At 41.9% G+C, this 17,613-nt stretch overlaps 2 protein-coding genes across 3 annotated transcripts; one reads left to right on the plus strand and one right to left on the minus strand.

Moving 5' to 3' along the window:
* The first annotated feature begins 4,710 nt into the window (after window positions 1-4,710).
* On the plus strand, window positions 4,711-12,777 carry LOC129823871 (ras-related protein Rab-11B-like). Its single transcript, XM_055882926.1, has 5 exons — window positions 4,711-4,953; window positions 6,633-6,828; window positions 11,480-11,673; window positions 12,287-12,367; window positions 12,496-12,777. Exons 1-5 carry the CDS (start codon window positions 4,914-4,916, stop codon window positions 12,636-12,638), a joined length of 654 nt encoding a protein of 217 aa, XP_055738901.1. The 5' UTR covers window positions 4,711-4,913; the 3' UTR covers window positions 12,639-12,777.
* Window positions 12,778-12,991: 214 nt separating this feature from the next.
* Window positions 12,992-16,511, minus strand: LOC129823870 (E3 ubiquitin-protein ligase MARCHF2-like). Of its 2 annotated transcripts, XM_055882924.1 has the most exons (5): window positions 15,854-16,510; window positions 15,048-15,284; window positions 14,552-14,747; window positions 14,217-14,426; window positions 12,992-13,735 (listed from the first exon to the last, which is right to left on the minus strand). In XM_055882924.1, exons 2-5 carry the CDS (start codon window positions 15,224-15,226, stop codon window positions 13,580-13,582), a joined length of 741 nt encoding a protein of 246 aa, XP_055738899.1. In that variant the 5' UTR covers window positions 15,227-15,284; window positions 15,854-16,510; the 3' UTR covers window positions 12,992-13,579. The 2 variants fall into 2 exon arrangements, with proteins under 2 accessions (XP_055738899.1, XP_055738900.1); XM_055882925.1 differs by having other exon boundaries at window positions 15,048-16,511.
* Between the last annotated feature and the right edge of the window lie 1,102 nt (window positions 16,512-17,613).

Consider the following 17,613-nt stretch of genomic DNA (forward strand, 5'->3'; position numbering starts at 1 on the left):
GTGTGTGTCCTTCTGCAGTCAAGTGCCTGCCCTAGCATCACTAAGGAGAGGTCTGCAACCTGGTCTCTGAGCATTTTGTATTTCTGTATGATATGTTACGTTTTGTATTAATTTCTGGATGTCCATCATCCATTTCGTATGATATGTTACAAATTGCAATTTGTACAATATGTTATGAATTTGCCAAATATTCAATGTTTTTTATTTATTTAACCGGGTAAGTTGACTGAGAACACATTCTCATTTACAGCAACAGAATGGGGAATAGTTACAGGGGAGAGAAGGGATGAATGAGACAATTGTAAACTGGGGATGTTTAGGTGGCCATGATGGTATGAAGGGATGGTATGCTGTGGTATGTTACGAATTTGCAAAATGTATGATATGTTCGAATTCCAATTTGTTGTGGCTAATGTTAGCTAGGTGGCTAACATTAGCTAGCTCCAGGGGTTAGGGAAAGGGTTAGCTAACATGTTAAGTAGTTACAAAGTAGCTAAAAAAGTAGTAAATAGTTGCAAAATGCTAAAGTTGTCTGTGATGAGATTCAAACACACAACCTTTGGGTTGCTAGAAAGATTATATCCACGGGAGTACGGGTTTAGGGTAATTAAATATTTTGTGGCTGAAGGGTGGGTTGGTGCTGGCAGGTTGAAAATCCATAAATGGATCATTCTTCGGCAATTTATATAAGTTACATTGAGGTTTCTCTTTCATTATTTTAGGCTATCTGGTATTAGTGCATAAGTCTAAACTTTAGGGCATAATTGTACGGACGCCAAAAAGCCTACAAAGCCAATCTCCAAATAATGCTTTTGGGAATGGGCAGAAAAATCCACGGAGGCAAAAAGGACATTGTCAAAGTTTAATTCTATAAGACAAAAGCTGCGAAAGGAGAGTTGGAAAAAAAAAGATGAGCGAGTGCCAGAAAAGTAATGTTTGGGAAAGATTTGGTGAAGTGGTAAAAGACGATGATAGAGGCTGTTGTGTGTGATGATTGTGAGGCAATATACATATTAGACAGTCACAAGATGGGGACTTCAAATAGGCCTATGGCATGTCAAGGGAACTGTAGCCTACTGTTTAGATGGGTTAAATGGAAACTGAAATCTGGACACTGACTGTAGGTCTATAACCTCTCACACAGCCTTAACAATAACTCCTGCAGAATTAAGCATTTCATGTAGTAAAATGATTTACCAAATGTGGGCAAAATGTGGACTTGGGAACAGGAGTGGGAAATATGATTTATTTCTTTCTGCATCTTGAGAGAATGCAATGCTCAGTTAGATACAATATGTAAAGGTGTTGTCTTCATCATAAAAGCTGATAGTAGGCTTTTTCAACCACATAAAATATACATCGCAGCCTAACTGAAATCTTATCAGAAACACATTGCATTGTTTTCATAGCTCTCTTTTTCCTTACAACCGGTCAAACGGATGTAATTTGGACATTTTGCACAGAAAATCTTTCCCTTTGTTTGTGCGTTATTATATTTTCTCCCCGGTCCCTAAACGTCTTTGCTCCGCGAAAGATGACAGAGAAAATTTAACCAATGTCAACTAGATTGAAGATTCATTCTATCGATCTATTACATTATTCTGTTGAGCAAAGGTTTATTTAGTCTTCTAGGGCAACATACGATGACAAAAGAGAAAGTTGACAAACAAATAGCCTACCAAAAGGTCGTAAATTATAAGCAGAAACATATTCCTGTCAAAAATCGTTGTCATATTTGACTGTGGCCTATAGCGCATTTGATATATTCGCGGGTAAGGGTTGGTTGCGGGCCTCATATTTTCACTTTATCACATATAGTCTGCCGGTTGTGCATGGCTTATGAGTTATTAACAATTTGCGGGTGAAGAAACAGCTGACCTGCGCACCACTAGTTCGCGTTATACCCTCCTTTAGTTTTTTCCTTAAGTAACTGCCTATCTTATGTAACTGTAACAGTATAACTTTAGTCTGTCCCCTCGCCTCGACACGGGCGCGAACCAGGGACCCTCTGCACACATCAACAACAGTTACCCACGATGCATCGTTACCCATCGCTCCACAAAAGCCGTGGCCCTTGCAGAGCAAGGGGAACCACTACTTCAAGGCCTCAAAGCGAGTGACGGAACCGATTGAAACGCTATTAGCGCGCACTATCGCTACCTAGCTAGCCATTTCACATCGGTTACATAACCATACCAAACGTAACTTATCATACTAATTTCAGTGTCCCGGAATTACATTTACTATGTTATGTCATACTATGAGACCAGTCTGCCATTTCTAGACAGAAGTTTGCTTCAAAACCCTAGATATCTTTGGCATTGACTTCTATGCTAAAATGAATTGACATGCTCATGTTATGCGCATTGAATATATCACATGGCTTTTTCTTTGCAACTCTTCACTGTTGACGTTGAGACTGGTGTTTTGAGGGTACTATTTAATGAAGCTCACAAGTCCTCAACTGGCAGCTTCATTAAATAGTACCCGCAAAACACAAGAAGCGACTCCGGGATTCTGGCCTTCTAGGCAGAGTTCCCCTGTCCAGTGTCTGTGTTCTTTTGCAAATCTTAATCTTTTAATAGGCTAGTCCGAAATAAGGCTTTTTCTTTGCAACTCTGCCTAGAAGGCCAGCATCCCAGAGTCGCGTCTTCATTGTTGACATTGAGACTACTGTTTTGCGGGTACTATTTAATGAAACTGCCTGTTGAAGACTTGTGAGGCGTCTGTTTCTGAAACTGGACACTAATGTACTGGTCCTCTTGCTCAGTTGTTCACCGGGGCCTCCCACTCCTCTTTCTATTCTGGTTAGAGCCAGTTTGCGGTGTTCTGTGAAGGGAGTAGTACACAGCGTTGTACGAGATCTTACGTTTCTTGGCAATTTCTCGCATGGAATAGCCTTCATTTGTCAGAACAAGAATAGACTGTCGAGTTTCAGAAGAAAGGTCTTTGTTTCTGGCCATTTTGATCCTGTAATCAAACCCACAAATGCTGATGCTCCAGATACCCAACTAGTCTAAAGAAGACCAGTTGTATCGCTTCTTTAATCAGAACAACCGTTTTCAGCTGTGCTAACATAATTGCAAAAGGCTTTTCTAATGATCAATTAGCTAATCCAAGTTATTCATTTTAAAAGGCTAACACAACGTGCCATTGGAACACAGTAGTGATGGTTGCTGATAATGGGCCTCTGTACGCCTATGTAGATATTCCATTAAAAATCAGCCATTTCCAGCTACAATTGTCATTTACAACATTAACAATGTCTACACTGTATTTCTGATCAATTTGATGTTATTTTAATGGAAAAAAATGTGCTTTTCTTTCAAAAACAAGGACATTTCTAAGTGACCCCAAACTTTTGAACAGTAGTGTATATATTAAAATACAAAAACAGTCATAGGAAGCACAAATAAAACATGACAAATCACCCAGAAAAACCATTACAGTCCTCCACAAATAAGTCCCCAATCAATACTTTAAATTGCCCGAACGGCACTAGGACATCAAGATGAAATGTATTTAGAATGTTGTTCCTGCAATACGGTGCATTAAAACTAAAATAAGATTTACCTAGCTCGGCGGAGACCCTAGGAACCTCAAAAGTTAACCAATTCTGTGAATGGTTTAGGCAACTAAGGTGTCTATACTTCAACATCAAAGTTAGATAAAACAGCATTTATGAAGTAGCGCCTTGTAAACAAAAAGGGAGTAATGTAGAGATCTACAGGTCATTAGCGAAGTCCAGCTACCTTTTCATGCAGTGATGAGTATCAAAACTGTCCCCTGTAACAAAACCAAGGACACAATGGTAAACTGAGTCCAAAGGTTTAAGAGTAGTAGCAGCTGCACTTTGATAAATAATATCACCATAATCAAGAAGAAAGTATGAAAATATATCCACTCACTGTAAGTCGCTCTGGATAAGAGCGTCTGCTAAATTTTATTTATTTATTTATTTAACCTTTATTTAACCAGGTAGGCAAATTGAGAACACGTTCTCATTTACAATTGCGACCTGGCCAAGATAAAGCAAAGCAGTTCGACACATACAACAACACATAGTTACACATGGAGTAAAACAAACATATAGTCAATAATACAGTGGAAAAAAAAATAAGTCTATATACAATGTGAGCAAGTGAGGTGAGGTAAGGGAGGTGAAGGCAAACAAATATATGTATAAATAAATAAAAATATAAAAGGCCATGGAGGCGAAGTGAGTACAACACAGCAAGTCAAATAGAAACTAAAAAAACACTGGAATGGTTGGTTTGCAGTGGAAGAAAGTGCAAAGTAGAGACAGAAATAATGGGGTGCAAAGGAGCAAAATAAATTAATAAATAAATACAGTAGGTAAAGATGATTCAAATGTAAATGTAAAAAGGTCGACTGAATGACATAATAGCCGTCTGTTCAAGACCTCACCTCTCAACCTGACTTTCTCTTGATTGCCAATATCAACTTGATGAGGAGAGAGACTATACTTGAATATTATTAGTATGCAATTAATATTGATTTGTTTGAGAGTGATGTAAATATTGATCAACCATATGCACAAGGGCCCACTGCTAATTTAGGACATGAACTACGAGGATGAAGAGATGTGTGATTAACAAACTCAGCATCTAACACTCTTTCAATGGCCCTCAGCAGGGATAGGTTGTGCTGTTTGTTTCCTATTAGTATGACAGCCAGCAGCGCCACCGTGTGGAAGGTATGGAAACAGGGACTCCTCCCCAGTGCAGAGTTCGGAGATCTCTCTTCCTGCGGTCAGCCTTGTTTGACAGACAACATTGGCGCATTGTTTCACACATTTATAAAAACAATTATCCCGTACATACCGATAATTCAGAGGCATACAGTTTTGCACATTATTTTCGGGAACAAGCGCTGGAGAGGCCTCGTCTAGAATGGGGAACAGAGACGATGAATACGATTTCTTGTTCAAAGGTAAATTTTGATGACTGCATTCGCCCGTTCATAGGACCTTCAATAATTCTATCATTGTTGAGTTCTGTCCAATGACAAATCAGACATCAGTGTGAACGAATAATAACAAATAGTCTGGATAAATGTTTTTAGAAATAAACATTGTATGTGTCTCTTTGGTGGAAAACGTTTGCTACTATGGCTACATAAATGCTGTCATTGTAACATTGTAACAACGCCCACAGCTATATTTTTTAGGTAAGGTGCACACCCTATCTGCGGTTGCTTCTTTGACTTTATCAACACTGATGAAACCATAAAAGAGGAACTGTTTATCAATAGGTTACTGACAAGAATGCTATTTTCCCATTTATGGTTAAAAGAGCTATATGAAGTTTTATTTTTTTGTGTGAATTGTAGCCTCCCATATCCCATAGATATATTATTTATTGTGGGACTATTGATTATGCAAATGTTGAATTCATGTAGATTTTTATGGAATTAGTGAAAGGAAATGTAAAACTTGGCAATGTAGACCAGTGTCCAAGGACCATATAACACTGTGAATACTATGTTCTATCTCAAGAAATCCCCCTTTGATCTATTCTAGAATGTCATCCTTTGATTTCCATTGAGCTCGCCAGCGACACCCTGTATAGAGGTCTATTTATGAAGTGATACAGAGTATCTTCTGTGGAGTAGACATCAGCCGATAAAGGGTTCTCCTCTTCCTCCCTCACCATCATTTAGAAACCCTGTTGAAACAGGAAAGCCAAAAGTGGTCCAAAACTGTCGATTTAGGTTTGACGGAGCATGTTATCAGCTTCCTGCAGCAGCAGTGATGCCACAGGGACAAAGTTCAGCTTTATTTACTGTACTGTGAGAATACAAAAGGGCTCCACCTCGACAGCCCCAATGTGACTGCCAGGCCTACTCCTGTCACCTCAGTGTTTTACTGTCGGCTAAATACAGTAGAATAGGCCGTTAGTCAGCCTGTTATTGTAGTAATATTATTAATAGTAAAATTGTATCATTGAGTTCAGTGTTTCTCAGCAGTGCTCTTAAGGGGCCCAACTTTGTACATGCTAGAATTTCACTCAAACTGAACATCAATTAGACACCAACTACTATGTCTCCTTGGTTAAGGGGTAACCAATTAAACAAAAGACCCATAAGCTCTGAGAAATATTGACAGAACTATATAAAGACATATACCACTTCAAATAGGTCGATTTCAGCCATCCACTTATTCAAGTGGCGGCAGGTAGCCTAGTGGTTAGAGCGTAGACTAGTAGTACTAGTACTCTCAAGGTTGAAAGATCAAATCCCCGAGCTGACATGGTAAAAATCTGTCGTTCTGCCCCTGAACAAGGCGGCCAACCCACTGTTCCTAGGCCGTCATTGAAAATAAGAATTTGTTCTTAACTGACTTGCCTAGTTAAATAAAGGTCAAATAAAATAAATAAAAAATATTGTCAATGGATGTGATTGGAAATGACAACCCGTATTATGTAACAGTTGTAGGTGGGAGGGCCAAGGCACATAATGGTGAAGAATGCAGGCATTGATCCAAGGTCTAACCCTGGATCCTAGTACATCTATGACACACTTGTTGACTAGGCTAGCTCATCTGACAGTTAGGCTGTAAGAATTTCTCTGTCCTTCTCATTCTCTCCATCTCTTTCTGTCTCATTATCAAGTTGTGCTAATTGGGGACTCTGGCGTCGGGAAGAGTAACTTGCTCTCTCGGTTCACACGGAATGAGTTCAACCTTGAGAGTAAGAGCACCATCGGGGTGGAGTTTGCCACCCGCAGCATCCAAGTGGATGGGAAGACGATAAAGGCCCAGATATGGGACACGGCTGGACAGGAACGTTACAGAGCGATCACCTCCGCGTAAGTCGGGTGGGATTCCTCATGGCTGCCTATTGAGGCCTCTTGGAAAGTAAATGATTGTCAACAATGACAACAGAAAACAATAATCTAGTGGTCTCAAATCTTAGTCCCAAAGAGGTACATTGGTGACTCAACTAATCAATATATTGCTAATTTCCTTGATGATTTAAATCAGGTGTTTTAGTGCTGGGTTGAAGTGTGGAACATAAACCTACACACCCTATAGCAGGTTAGCGTTTTCGTCATGAATCTTGTTCTGGAAGTAGCTCTGCAGAGTGGTCACTAGCTGGTACAGCCACTAAGTCATACAATCTGATTTGAAACTTAACCCTAACCTTAACCACACTGCTAACCCTAATACCTAACTCTAACCGCGAACCCTAATGCCTAACCCTAACCTTAACCTCACTGCTAACCCTAATGCCTAATCTAACCTTAACCACACTGCTAACCCTAATGCTTAAACCTAACCTCACTGCTAACCCTAATGCCTAACCACACTGCTAACCCTAATTCCTAACCTTAACCTCACTGCTAACCCTAATGCCTAAACCTTAACCACACTGCTAACCCTAATGCCTAACCTCACTGCTAAACCTAATACCTAACCTCACTGCTAACCCTAATGCCTAATGTTAACCTCACTGCTAGCTCTAATGCCTAGCCCTAACCTTAACCTCACTGCTAAACCTAATGCCTAACCTTTAACCTCACTGCTAACCTTAATGCCTAACCTAACCTTAACCACACTGCTAACCCCAATGCATAACCCTAACCTCACCGCTAAACCTAATGCCTAACCTTAATCTCACTGCTAACCCCAATGCCTAACCCTAACCTTAACCTCACTGCTAACCCTAATGCCTAACCCTAACCTCACTGCTAACCCTAATGCCTAACCTTAACCTCACCGCTAACCCTAATGCCTAACATCATCCCTAATGCTTAACCCTAACCTTAACCTCACTGCTAACCCTAATCCCTAACCTTAAACCGAATGCCTAACCCTAACCACACTGCTAACCCTAATGCCTAATCTAACCTTAAACTCACTGCTAACCCTAATGCTTAACCCTAACCTCACTGCTAACCCTAATGCCTAACCACACTGCTAACCCTAATTCCTAACCTTAACCTCACTGCTAACCTTAATGCCTAACCTTAACCTCCCTGCTAACCCTAATGCCTAACCCTAACCTCACTGCTAACCCTAATGCTTAACTCTAACCTTAACCTCACTGCTAACCCTAATGCCTAACCTTAACCTCCCTGCTAACCCTAATGCCTAACCCTAACCTCACTGCTAAACCTAATACCTAACGTAACCTTAACCACACTGCTAACCCTAATGCTTAACCACACTGCTAACCTTAATGCCTAACCTTAACCTCCCTGCTAACTCTAGCCTTAACCACACTGCTAACCCTAATGCCTAACCACATTGCTAACCTTAATGCCTAACCTTAACCTCCCTGCTAACCCTAATGCCTAACCCCACTGCAAACCCTAATGCCTAACCTTAACCTCCCTGCTAACCCTAACCTCACTGCTAAACCTAACCACACTGCTAACCCTAATGCCTAACCTTAAACCGAATGCCTAACCACACTGCTAACCCTAATGCCTAATCTAACCCTAACCTCACTGCTAACCCTAATGCCTAACCACACTGCTAACCCTAATGCTTAACCGTAACCTCACTGCTAACCCTAATGCCTAACCACACTGCTAACACTAATTCCTAACCGTAACCTCACTGCTAACCCTAATGCCTAACCTAACCCTACCCTCACTGCTAACCCTAATGCCTAACCACACTGCTAACCCTAATGCCTAACCCTAACCTTAACCTCACTGCTAACCCTAACCACACTGCTAACCCTAATGCCTAATCTAACCTTAACCTCACTGCTAACCCTAATGCTTAACCGTAACCTCACTGCTAACCCTAATGCCTAACCACACTGCTAACCCTAATGCCTAATCTAACCTTAACCTCACTGCTAACCCTAATGCCTAACCTAACCTTAACCACACTGCTAACCCTAATGCCTAACCTAACCTTAACCACACTGCTAACCCTAATGCCTAACCCTAACCTCACTGCTAAACCTAATACCTAACGTAACCTTAACCACACTGCTAACCCTAATGCTTAACCTAACCTTAACCTCACTACTAACCCTCACCTTCACTGCTAACCCTAATGCCTAACCCTAACCTTACTGCTAACCCTAATGCCTAACCTAACCCATTGTCTCAGAAGACCCATTGTCTCGGATTGTGGTAGTGAGTTATCTCCAGCAGCTGAATTCATAGATCATTTTCTTAACCCAATCTCACAAAAACATGCCAGTTACATTAAGGACACATATCACTTCATAGACATACTTCGTAAAATCCCAGTTCCAGCACATGCATACCTTTTCACCGTAGATATAGACTCTCTTTTTATACAAACATAGACATTCCCTCAGGGATGGCAGCACTGGGAGCCACACTCCGAAGATATCCAGATAAACAGAGACCAGACAAACACATTTTACAGCTACTTGAACTGGGGCTCAGAAATAATGACTTTACATTTAACAACCAACACTATCTACAGATTTATGGGACAGCAATGGGCAAAAAGTTCGCTCCACAATACACAAACATATATATGGCGGACTGGGAGACTACAGCTTTGGAAAAATGCCCACTGCTTCCCTTGTTTTACAAACTCTACCTGGATGATATCTTCGGAGTGTGGCAACACAATCTACAGGACTTCACCACATTCATAGACATCTTGAATAATCACCATCCCACCATTACAGTTAAATATGTCATACACCCACATAGAATAAACTTCTTAGACACCACCGTTTTCTTTCCAGACACTGAAGCAACCATAGTTGACCTACACACTAAAGTTTACTTCAAAGAAACAGACACACATGCATTACTCCACCGATCTAGTTTCCACCCCAAACATACCTTTAGGGTAATTGTCAAATCACAACTCATCCGATTCTACAGATGATGTACTCAACAGAAGGATTTCAATACAGCTACACACATTATTTGAGGCATTGAGGAGGAGGGGGTACTCAAAGCAGTCACTGAGATACATCAAAGCTGACACGCTTGTAAGGATCATCCAAAATCAATTGCCTCTCCCTCCTAACCTTAATCCAGGTGGCACTGTTCCTGACCCTGACTCTAACCCTAACCCTAACCTTAACCCACAGAACCCGGGTTTCTAACCATAATCCCAACCCTTACCACCAGGATCAGGACCAAAATGCCTATAAGGACCACCAGAACAATCCGGCTCCGACCTCCACCCTCAATACCACCACCATAGACCTCTGGGCCAGCCACCCATTTCCCTTTCTCTCCCTTTCCCTTACTAGGGTCTGAATCCCAATCCAATCCCCTTCCGCTACCCTCAGACTTTCCCTAGAACCCCCAACCCCAGAGGTTACCTATTATCAGCACCTATTCACACACTAACCAAGACATACACTCAAGACTAAAAAGCACATTTTTAAATACACAACATGCCTTCCTCCCACTACAACTACTCCGAACCATCTCAGCATACAGGAGGAATTCCAACCTAAAGGACCTCTTAGTCGATGCTAAATTTTTGAACAGGCCTTCTCCCTCATTACCCATAGAATATCACTAATACAGACAACTGACAAACATACACAACCCACACGCACACACCTTCTGCCCAATCAAACAACTGATGAACATAAACAGCACCAATATCGTCTATGCAATCACCTGTGCATTATGTCATAAAATCTATGTCGGGGAAACTGGGTTTACAATCTTAACACGTCTTAAACAACACCTATATACAATCACTAATAATAAATTGTCCACACATCTAGTCACACATTTCCAAACACACCCCATTATACACCTGAACATCACTGGGCTAGAAACGATCTCCACCTGGACTATAGCCTAGAGAAAGGCTGCAGAATCCAAGTGGATAGCCACCCTTAAATCTTTGGCTCCACCTGGACTGAATGGCAAAATATAAGGGTAGGTCAACTATTCATACATTTTACATTTTCACACACACAAATCTTTCCATAAACCCAGGATTGGAAATAATAACGGAGGAGATCACAATAGGCAACTCAAGGTACAAAACCTCAAACATAATTTCCCATAAACCTAACCACACTGCTAACCCTAATGCCTAACCTCACTGCTAACCCTAACATTAACCACACTGCTAACCCTAATGCCTAACCTAACCCAAACCTTAACTCACTGCTAACCCTAATGCCTAACCACACTGCTAGCCCTAATGCCTAACCTCACTGCTAACCCTAGTGCCTAACCCTAACCTCACTGCTAACCCTAATGCCTAACTCTAAATTAAGACCAAGATCATTTTTGTTTTCATGAATTTTTACAAAATAGCCAATTTTGACTTTGCAGCTGACCCATCTATCGTAAATCACTCCATTCTGCCGCCAGGGCAAGAATCATGACAATAAATATATCTCTCCAGGATCAGGTTTGGCGAGCACTAGCCGATCACGAGCCTCATCACCAATCAGATTGTCTGACTTGGAGCCTCACTGGAGCCCCATACATTGTCTGTTGGTACATTGAGATTGATAAGCAGTCTGTCCTACAGCTATTACAGAGGGGCAGTGGGTGCTCTCCTAGTGTATGACATCGCCAAGCACCTGACCTATGAAAATGTGGAGCGCTGGTTGAAGGAACTGAGGGATCATGCAGACAACAACATCGTCATCATGCTGGTGGGCAACAAGAGCGACCTGCGCCACCTCAGGGCCGTGCCCATGGATGAGGCCCGGGCTTTTGCAGGTACTCTGGTCTTTTGGCAGGGGGAACATGGCCTGGTCCCAGATTTATTTGCGCTGTCTTGCCAACTCCTATGGTCATTGTCATGGCAATGACCATAGGAGTTGGCAAGACAGCACAAACTAATCTAGGACCAGGCTAAGGGGTACATAATCTTGGAACAGCCTTCTTGTCTTAATTAAGTGGTCATAAGGGAACACTGATTTTGAAGAGATGGATAGAATGACAATAAAATGAGAGCAGCTCCATATAGTTGCTTCACCTATCTGGAACTTTTATATCAGTGATCATCACAAGGGAATGAGAGGAGGGTATTGTATTGGGACAGTATTGCTATATTTAGCAGCCTAAATGTGTAATGCAAATGGTATTGAGGCAGCTTTAATGTGAAATGTGGCTGCAGGTAGCCTAGAAGTTAAGACCGTTGGGCCAGTAACTGAAAGGTTGCTGGTTCGAATCCCAGAGGCGACTGGGTGATCAAGACACTTAACCCTAATTAGATCTGGAAAACAGTGTCTGCTAAATCACTCAAATGTAAATAGAGGGTATTTTTTTTCTCCAGGAACTGTTTAATAATGATTGTGTGACTCACTTTGCCCTTTCTCTAAACCTGCAGAGAAGAACACTCTATCCTTTATTGAAACTTCAGCCTTAGATTCAACAAATGTGGAGGAAGCTTTCAAGAATATCCTTACAGGTACAGTATTTCAGCAAAAGGACTGTCTGGAAAGCCAATTGCTTTGACATAGTGAAGATGAAATAAACTAGAAAATCCTCTTTTGAAGTATTGAGATGCACCACAACAGTCTAGTCTACTCTCCACAGAAATCTATCGCATCGTATCGCAGAAGCAGATCGCTGAGCGGTCCGCCCATGATGAGTCCCCTGGAAACAATGTGGTGGACATAAGTGTTCCGCCCACCACGGACCAGAAAGGGAACAAACTGCACTGCTGTCAGAACCTGTAACCCATGATGACGCTTACCTTTCTGTCATCTCAAAGTGTTGTAGCGCAAACATTCTTCATTTTGTGTAATATACTTTTGTTTTTGATAGCTTGTCAACTCACATTATATTAATGCCATAAAATAAAATTTTACAATATTACAGTAGTTGAGTGGATCTCTCATGTTACCTGTGTACTTTGTATGCTCCTACATTCTGGACCACTTGCAAGGTGTAGTCCCTTAAATGTCCACTAGATGGTGGTATGTTTGGTGCAGTCAACTGCATCAAGTGATCATTACCGATCTAATACTCCTGTATATGTAACTTAGAGATTCAGCACACATGCATTCCAGATGTGCCGACTGCAAAGACCAAGAGTCCCTTATGTTTTATTGCACAATGACCCAGCTTACTCAAGGGAGTGCAACATAAAATGATTTTGCATACCCTGCATACATTGACTGACAATCCAAAGCCCACTCCAAAACACTGCAGTTTGTTCCCTTCTTTGCTCTCCCACTTCTACCAGCTTCCAAAGAGCAAAGAGTTAACAACAGAAAACATCATATTTAGACTTGGTCGTTCACATGGTCATTGTTCTGAGAGAGTAAATTCATAGGGCTATTGGATGCCAGTTTTCCAAAAACAGCTAAATACATTGTGAAGGGGGGTAGTATGTTTCAAATATACTGAATTAACATGCTGCATCAGTTACATCCCGCTACATTAGCTGTGTCCTTCCGTTTGTGTCCTGATTTTCCAGGCCAGTGTTCATAATCCAGCGATGACATCAGTGACACTTCATTCCACGAATCCAACACGTCCCAAAACCACTGGTTATAGTTAATATCTGGGTTCAAGTGTTTCAAATAATAGAGAATATGGAGAAATAATCCCCAGAATGGTCTACAAGTGCAGAAGTTCAAGATATATTACACTTTTTTAAGTGAGACCACAGCGCTCATACGATGGTCTCGTCAGTCATTTTCTTGGTCGACTTGGTTGGGACGGAATGTTGGGTAGAGTGCGCTCCTTTAATTTCAGGCATGAGCAGGCGCACTTTCTGATTGGTCCTCCTCCACTCCGAGTATAACTGACAGTGATAGCGGAACGATACCTGAGGGGCACGGAGACAGACGTCAACAAAACTACATCAGATGGTTTCATATGCACTGCAGAGCAGATTCGTTAAATATACAGTTGCTATCGCAGGCACGCACAATACAAAGTTAGACATATTGCATGACAAATTTGTATTTGGTCTGCAAAATGGTTCCGCTTCATTTGACGATTGTGTAACTATTGTAAGCTTTTTACAATAGTACAAACAAACAATTCTTATTGCAGGCACAAAAGATTTGTTAGCACATTACTTGTCTCCCCTGAATATAAAATGGGAAGGGCACAAAATACCATAGACAAGAAAACAAAACAAACAATGCGCCACAAATGTCTAATTTGTCTCACAAATGTACTAATAGCAATTGTAAAGCACACATTTACACTGCAAAAATATGCTGTCAATTAACAAAGGTGGAGTAAAGTAACCCATGGTAATGGTGATAAGGGGTGTGTGTGTGTGTGTGTGTGTTAGTTACCAGTGTCCAGAGGACGTAGATGGTAAAGAGAGCAATGGTGAGGGCAATGAGGCCCACAGCCTCCAGCCGGCTGTTGAGGGTCAGGTGGTCCTGGGCTCCCCTCAGACACAGCCAGCCAGAGATGGCCGCCAGTGGCGTGATGAGCATGAAGCAGGCCATGTCGCACAGAAGCGTGCGCTTCTCACTGCGAGGGCCTGGGTCCCGCAACCACTGGGAGAATGCAAGGAAAGGTTCATTATTAATATGCTAATTATTCTGTCATTACTATGGTGATGGAGGACTTAAACAGAATTACCCATCAACCTGTCACTCACTCACACACACTGCCATTTTACCTGTGTGAGGGGCTGGGGTCGCTTTTCGACGGTGAACTCGGTGTGGCAGAGCTCACAGTAGCTGGTGTTGGAGGAGGACAGCCACTTCTCCAGGCAGCTCTTGTGCACCTTACCCAGGGTCCCTGTGCAGCTGCAAGGGGAGAGCAGCATCTCACCACCGGCCCCCTCGTGGCAGATCCGACACATGCCTTCATTACTAGACAAATAGAGGAAGAAATTGTGTCTGGTGACCACTCGTTTCAAAACAAATGACACATTAAATGCACTATAAACAAAATACATTATTTTCATCAATATACAACATGTATTTATCAGATATGCTGAATCTGAAAATGATACAGTATGTTGCCCTCTCCTATAAGCTTTGAGATCTATTTGTCCATCGTTTATCTCCATACAAGGAATTGTTTATTTATCAGATCGAAGCCAAGGGTCACATTCCTGGTCATCCATATTTACAAAGAAAGATAAGAACCTTCTCGAAGAACCTCCTTACCTCTGTGAGCCCATAGCCTTGACAACAGTGGAGAGTGGGCGGCCATCTTTGGCCGTAACCTTAGCGACGTACTGGGCCTGGCCGGCATCTGGCTCCTCTACCTCCTTGGGCAGGTCGGCAGAGCTGCCTGAGTAGTCACACAGGGAGCCAGGCAGGTGGCAGCAGCCTGGTGTAGTCATGGCGGTGCTGGTGTGGGTGACGCGCCTCTCCTCCCACTGCTGTGGGCAACTGTTTGGACTGAGTGACAATGTTAGAATGTAACATTGTTACAAGTTACTTGTGATGGTTCATGACATGTGAGGTGATCAGTCCATAGAAATAGAATCCATATTTTATTGATCATCCTTTTATCATGACAAAAACCTTTGGCAAAGGCTTTGCAGACAATGTCAAAACAGGATTTCACATGGGGAACTATGTAATAAAGAGGATTCGAATTAAAGGGGACATTCTTTATAGCCAGGTGCATACTTCATTTTGACAAGCTTATGTGGTGGCGGGTCATCAACATGTCATCAACATCATAGATAAAACTGACTGTCAGCAACTATAGACAAAGCTCGGCTCCAGTGAATCAATAAATGACCAACAGACACAGCCAGACAGGATAAATGGTTGGCTGTCTAGTTACTGTAGCTAACTACGTTACTGTTAAGCATTCATGTTTTCACATCCTCTCTACGTTAACGTTAGCTAGCTACGACATTCCCACTAGTTAACAAGCTGGCTAAATCAATCAATACAATGCAATGCTATGCATGATGAACAGTTATCTAGATAGCGTTTCGAAACAAGGGATAACGCACCGTATAGTCGACACCAGCTCCCCCTGGCCTTAGCTAGCTATTTGGCTAACTAGAGACGAGAATGACATTGACATTTAGACATAAAACGATGCTTTGGGAGGAATACAATATATGATGGCAAGTCGTGTATCTGCTCCATTGGCTGGATAATTTATTCGTTCGTAACCATCTCCCCGTCTTCTTGCAGAAACGGTGTATTTTTCACGGATTTATGACAGTTAGCTGACTTGCTCGCATCTCGCTCAGCTGTGCAGTGACTGTATCGTTATGGTCACGTGATCATCGTGTCTGGTGACGCATTACTATTACCACGATACAAGGGTAGCATGAATATTCATATGGTACAAATTATTCTACAAATTAGGCTAATATGTGAACACCCCGAAGTGGCAGTAGCCACTGTCCTAAGACTATTGGCAAGAGAAAACAATGCAAGACAAGATGGTAAACAAAAAGTGTATTATATATATATTTTTTGCCGCTAGGTGACACCACTATTGTCAAATATTTAATATCTCAGTTTTATAGTTGGACATTGTAGGCATACTTCTACTTTTCTATGAGGTTCTTAGGTTGAGATTCATATGTTTAAGCAGAAAAGGTTTGATTTATACTTTTATTTTTAATACTTAAGTATATTTTTGCAATTACATTTACTTTTGATGCTTAAGTATATTTAAAACCAAATACTTTTAGACTTTTACTCAAGTAGTATTTTACTGGGTGACTTTTACTTTTGCTTGAGTAACTTTCTATTAAGGTGTCTATACTCTTACTCAAGTATGACAATTGGGTACTTTTTCCACCAATGCATGCTAGTAGATACACATAGACTTCCAGCATTGGCTCGCGAAACTACCCCCAACTTCCTTTATTTTGGACACAGATATAAAGAAGTATCCACAAGTTCATCTGACTCTGGGATGTAGATAAAGGGCCTCATTGCCAAAATTCCAAAGTATCCCTTTAACATATAAACCTGCGGCAGCTGTGTTTTCTTTCACTTTAGTCATTTTCTATTAAGGTATCTTTAGTTTTAAACAAGTATGACAAATGGGTACTTTTTCCACCACTGTCTACGTAAACACGGGTAACAACTCAGGGTAGAGTCTAGAGGAGCTGCAGTACCAAGGGGTCCTGAGTGTGGATACATGTGATGAGGTGGAGGTCAAGGTGCCAGTAGACATTGACTCCTTGACAGCGCTGGACCAGATAGCCTCCTTGAGGACTCTTCAGGAGGAGGTGAACAGACTGCTGGACATGGACACGTTGGATTGTCTCTCGAGAACAATTCGCTTTGAAAGCAGCCCAATTCAGGAGAGGAGTGGAAGCGCAAAGACATATTGCAGTAGTGTATGTGTAACGGATGTGAAATGGCTAGCTAGTTAGCGGGTGCGCGCTAGTAGCATTTCAATCAGTTACGTCACTTGCTCTGAGACTTAAGTAGTGTTGCCCCTTGCTTTGCAAGGGCCGTGGCTTTTGTGGAGCGATGGGTAACGCTGCTTCGTGGGTGACTGTTGTCGATGTGTGCAGAGGGTCCCTGGTTCGCGCCCGTGTCGGGGCGAGGGGACGGTTTAAAGTTATACTGTTACATTGGTGCCGTGACCCGGATCACTGGTTGCTGCGGAAAAGGAGGAGGTTGAAAGGGGGGTGAGTGTAACGGATGTGAAATGGCTAGCTAGTTAGCGGGTGCGCGCTAGTAGCATTTCAATCAGTTACGTCACTTGCTCTGAGACTTAAGTAGTGTTGCCCCTTGCTTT

Source organism: Salvelinus fontinalis, chromosome 26 (assembly GCF_029448725.1).
Source record: "Salvelinus fontinalis isolate EN_2023a chromosome 26, ASM2944872v1, whole genome shotgun sequence".
NCBI classification, from domain to species: domain Eukaryota; kingdom Metazoa; phylum Chordata; class Actinopteri; order Salmoniformes; family Salmonidae; genus Salvelinus; species Salvelinus fontinalis.